General features: G+C 48.9%; 1 protein-coding gene across 1 annotated transcript in view; it reads right to left on the bottom strand.

Annotated features, from left to right (window-relative positions):
* Positions 1–4,177, bottom strand: part of LOC106149244 — a 7,874-nt gene extending 3,697 nt beyond the window's left edge. Inside the window, exons 1-3 of the mRNA XM_013517519.1 lie at positions 3,754–4,177; positions 3,440–3,539; positions 2,000–2,110 (exon numbers count right to left, since the gene is read on the bottom strand). Of these exons, the coding sequence (XP_013372973.1) occupies positions 2,000–2,110; positions 3,440–3,539; positions 3,754–4,177 (635 nt within the window). The remainder of the gene's footprint in view (positions 1–1,999; positions 2,111–3,439; positions 3,540–3,753) is intronic.
* Between the last annotated feature and the right edge of the window lie 857 nt (positions 4,178–5,034).

The raw sequence follows: 5,034 nt of genomic DNA, 5'->3' as shown, positions 1-5,034 counted from the left end.
GCCGTCCTCCGGGGGCCGGGCAGTGTGTCTGTTCTGAGGATAGCAACTTGGTAATAACAGCTGTCTTTTATTAGATGCCTCCTGGGCGCCAGGAACTTCATATTCTCGCTGAAGCGTCACAACAGCTCAGGATCGAATCTAAGGAAGGAACCACTGATTAATAAATCAGTTAGCCAGTCGTGAGAGTGATGCGTGATCCCCCGACTCATTCTATCTTTGGGGAGATGCGATGGTTTTAACAGCTTATTTATTTGCAGAATAAATTTTACAGATTTGCTCCACGTAGCTTTTATGAGATTACAGTGTCTGTAATTTAGACCAAGCTACGCGTGATGAACAACCTTAAGAAAAATATAAGTGCACATTGTTCCACGTGAACATTTGTAATGTATGGTGATATTTCTAGATGGACAGCTCCAAGGCAAAGGATCTTACCAAAAGAAAATATTCATTTGAGTAACTACTGACCATGAGGAACAAATCTTGAGCTAAACGCAAAATAAAAATGTAATCATTTCAGTTACAAATGTGTATTCTGTTTGCTTTGATAATTTTTCCTGAACTTTTCCTCAAGAACCTGATTTACAAAATACCTTTGTTGCTACGTTTAAATTCAGGGAAGTAAAGAAACTTGTCCAGGATCACACCACGTTGATTTTTTTTATTTTTTATTTTTTATACTAGGAATTGAACCCAGGACCTTTGCATGTTTTCTTTTTTTCATATTTTATTTTTTCATATTTTATTCTGAGACAAGCTCTTAGTAAGTCACTGTCTGTTATGGTTTGGGGGATACTGCAAGGGAACAATATAATACAGGACACATATTTTATAAGATTATTTATAATAGTCACCCAAAGAGTCATATCCAAAGAGACTGCAGGAAATCTGTCCACACACTAAAGACCACAGAATCCAGCTGAGGGCCTGGATCCCACAGCAATGTCCTGCATGAGTCCAGCTGAAGAACTAGAGCTCATAACAGTGCCTCCCACAGATCTAACTGGAGGCCCAGAACGCATGACAACATCTCATGCAGGCCTGTTTCACGGATCTGCACTGCGAAGGCCCAAAGGTCAGTGGTAGAAGCTAGGAAGTCTGTGCCAGCAGGATGAAGGATCTGTGCTAGCAGGCTGAGGGATCTGCACTGGAGCCAGGAAGCAATGCTGAAAGTAAGAACTAGAGCTCCCCTGGAAGGTACCACAGCCATCCTCAGCAACAGTGCAGTCCCGAGCTCCTCCCGTGGTGAAGACAGCTGAGTTCCCATCAGGGAAGCCCATGCAGCAAGATTCTTCAGGAGGCTGGCAGTGTACCTTCTTCCCCTCCGGAGCCAGGAAGAGATGCTCAGAGTGAGGACCAGAGCTCCCCCAAAGTGAACCGAAGCCATTCTCAGTGCCAACAAGGCCCTGAGCTCCTTGCAGGATGAAAACAGCCAAGTTCATGAGGAAAGCCAGCATGACGAGCTCCCGCAACAGAACCAACAACTCCTTACAGCTTCTACCAGCTCCCCACAGCCTCTCTCAGCTCTCAGCCTCCTTCTCCTTCAGTTCTGCCTCTTGTGCTGCTGGCAACAGTCCCCAGGTGGGCCTCCCACACCCAGCACCACGCTGACTCAGTTCACTTGGAGGTTATAAGGTGACCACCAGTTGTCAATCCACTACACTGGCCTACCCAGAGTAGGCCCAAACTTGCCACCCTCCTGCCTCAGTTTCCCAGAGGGCTAGGATTATAGGCAGCCACATACTGCTCCACTCAGCATGGCTCCTTCACTCTGTCTTCCTCTCACTGTCACACAAGAAATACACACTTCTCAGATGAAGAAGTAGAAATGGCAAATAAATGTATGGGAAAGTGTTCAACATCACTGGCCGTTCAAGAAATGCAAATTAAAACAACGCCGAGATTCCATCTCACTCTAGAAAGAATGGCTATTATGAAGAAATCAACCAAGAACAAATGTTGGAGAGGCTGTGAGGGAAAAGGAACCCTTCTTCACTGCTGGTGGAAGTGCAGACTGGTGCAACCACTGTGGAAATCACTGCGGAGATTCCTCAGAAAACTAAAACTGGAGCTTCCATTTGACTCAGGTGTTCCTGTTCTTGGTCTCTTCCTGAAAGAAATAAAAGCATCATACCAGAGTGATATATGCGCACCCGTGTCTATAGCAGCGCAGGTTGTAATAGCCAGTTCTTGGAAACAGCCCAAATGCCCATCAACCAATGAATGGATAAAGATGTGGAGTTTTTTTATACAATGGAGTACTACTCTGCCATAAAGGATAATCTTGAGCCATTTCTAGCTAAATGGATGCACTCTGAGACCACACTCTTACATGAAATACATCAGACACACATATTCAAATATGTCATGATTTCTCTGGTGTGAGAAACTTAAAGTGTAAATAAGGACCGAAGTGTATAATAGATATTGGGAAATGGGAAGAAAATGTTCAAATAAGAAGGGAACTTGTAGGAAGGAGGAAAGATAGAAGAAAGAAATGGAAACAAAGCTTTGGTAAATATACATGGGAACAGGAAAAAAAGAAGCAAGCCAGGCATGGTGTCACAGTCTGTAATCCCAGCACTTGGGAGACTGAGCAGGAAGATCACTTCAAGTTCAAGGCCAGCCCGGGATACATAGTGAGTTCAAGGGTAGCCTGGATTGCATAGCAAAACCCTGTCTCAAAAAAATAAAAAAAGAGAAGAAGCAAAATATACCATGTACAGCTGGGCAGTGGCACGTGCTTGTAATCCCAGCACTCGAGAGGCTGAGGTAGGAGGATCGCTGCGAGTTCAAGGCCAGCCTGGGCTACAAAGTGAACTCAAGGCCAGCCCGAACTGCATAGTGAAACCCTGTCTCAAAAAAACAAAAGAAACATATACCATATACAAGTGCAAATTCTGTGATAAATGTTATTATGTACATCTAAAATGTACCAATAAAATAACGAAATACAGCTATCATCTCCATGCCACACGTGTGCAAAAGCTGGGGCCAGGCCTCCTTGCCTATCGGGTGGAAATCTGCAAGAAACGGCCGTCAGAACCCAACTCGAAGCCAGGAGCGAGTGAGGATGAATATTCCAAAAGGAGGTGCTGTTCCAGAGGGTGTGTGTGTGTGTTGCTGCTGCTGCTGCTGCTGCTGACCGGCCCTCACGTCCTTTCCGGACCCCAGCACAGCTCCCAACACAGGGCTTTTCAAGACTGAAGATTCCACAAGGGACTTCAGAAAGCTCCTCTGACAGTCAGGGATTGGTCGCTCACCCCGTCCTCAGGCGCGCCGACACTTCCTGCCGGCCTTCGCTTTCTGTTGTCTGGGCAGTGCCTCTCTCTGTATAGTCCCTCTGAGAGAAGCCTGGCAAAGGCTGGCGCCAGCCGTGCCTCCCAGTCTGAAGCAAAAGTGGCAGAGTCATCTGGGGGGCAGGAGAAGATGTACTTACTCTTGTTTGTTCTGCCCTTTTGCCCACAGGTTCAGCCGGAAGTGCTCAACAGGAAATAGGCCCAGGCCCTTGTGGCTCCACCCTACGGCAGGCTGCCAAGCTGCATTTGTGGATTGGGTGGAACAAGTAACAGATTTTAACGTGTGTTGGCTTTTTCCCCTCAGTTATCTCACAGGTGAAGATGGAGACACAGACCGGCTGACGTATGTGACCCAAGAAGGAGCCGGCGTCTCCACAGAGCCAAGCCCCCCGCTGCCCCGCCGTCTGCCCCACCATCTTCCAGTTCCCGAGAGAGTCCGGGCCTGTGGGCTCACCCTGCTCGGCTGGGCCGGGCTCCCTGGGGGACACTGCTGCTTTTGTCGCCCTCTTTGGCACAGGAGGGAACCAGGTGGCTTCCATTCTTCCTGTTCCACTTCCCCAAAGGCATCCGAACGCAGTCCCTGCGCACAGAGCCAGCTGGCCGATTATCCGCTCCAGTTGCAGGGCGGGATGCAGCTTGGTCCCACCAGTGGGGCGGCGAGGGGACGGGGAGGTTGGCAGCACTGGCGGAAGGTCCCCTGGCGGCCTGGAACGCACGCTGTGTCCCCTGGCCTCCTTCCCTCCCCCAGATGGCCGGTGCCTTCTCCCGCCCCTTCCCTTTGCAAGTCCCTGGAGCTCCAGAGCTGTCTTGGCTCTGCCTCCATCGGTATCCGCAGACTCTGCCCTGTCCGCGTCTGCTGACAAACTGAAGTGCAGCATTAGTGGTGCGCACGCATTAGTGACTTTCTCAGAGCGTTCACTCTCAAATGATAGTGCACGGGAGGCAGCGTCTGTGTTTGTGTCCAAATCCGTGCTTGCCACCGGTGAATGCAGATATCACACCCGCTTTGTGCTGAAGTGCACGCCGCAAGTATGCAGTTTTCTGCTGTCAGCCCTTTCTACCTCTTAGCACTAAGGCAAAAAAGCAGACAAGGGCTGAACATGTGTTTGTTTGTATCAGCTGGGATCATAGGCACTGTCAGTGTACTTTCTCCCTAGATCTACAGACACGTATGGTCCTGAGATGGAATTTACAGGAACTATGACCCACCTATATGTCTTCTCAAAAATAAGACCAGTGTACTGGGATGTAGCTCGGTGGTGCGGCACCTTCCTGGAATGCACACGGCCCTGGGTTCAACCCCTAGTACAGCTACAGCACAACAGCAATAAAGAACCAGCAAAATGCTTTGCCTGGGAAGACGTAAAGGGGAAATTTGCCGTGAGAGACCATGGCCGTGCAGGGGTTGAACAAATTACTTGGAGATAGGACTGTGTCACAAATCTGGGAGGCCCAGAGGGACTGCTTTGTGAAGCGGAGCTCAGTCTGAGAAAGCCTCCCAGAACAGCCCCAGTCTGAAGCTTCTGTGGCTTTTTACTGACAGGCCCAGGAAGGAAGGTAAAGAACAAGGAAAAACATCTGTGCAGGGACCTGTGTCGAGGGGCAGGGGAGGAACGGGGCCAGCTACGTGATGGGCCTTAGAGCTGATCTCAGTATGGTGATCTCTCAGATGGAGAACTCAGTCCAAGTGTGTGTCCACACACCAAAAAGTTTGAGAACTGAGCATATTTTCCTA

Source organism: Chinchilla lanigera, unplaced genomic scaffold (genome assembly GCF_000276665.1).
Source record: "Chinchilla lanigera isolate Chin_1 unplaced genomic scaffold, ChiLan1.0 scaffold00040, whole genome shotgun sequence".
Taxonomy (NCBI): domain Eukaryota; kingdom Metazoa; phylum Chordata; class Mammalia; order Rodentia; family Chinchillidae; genus Chinchilla; species Chinchilla lanigera.
The sequence above is the reverse complement of the archived record's forward strand: the minus strand, read 5'-3'. Positions and strand labels throughout refer to the sequence as shown.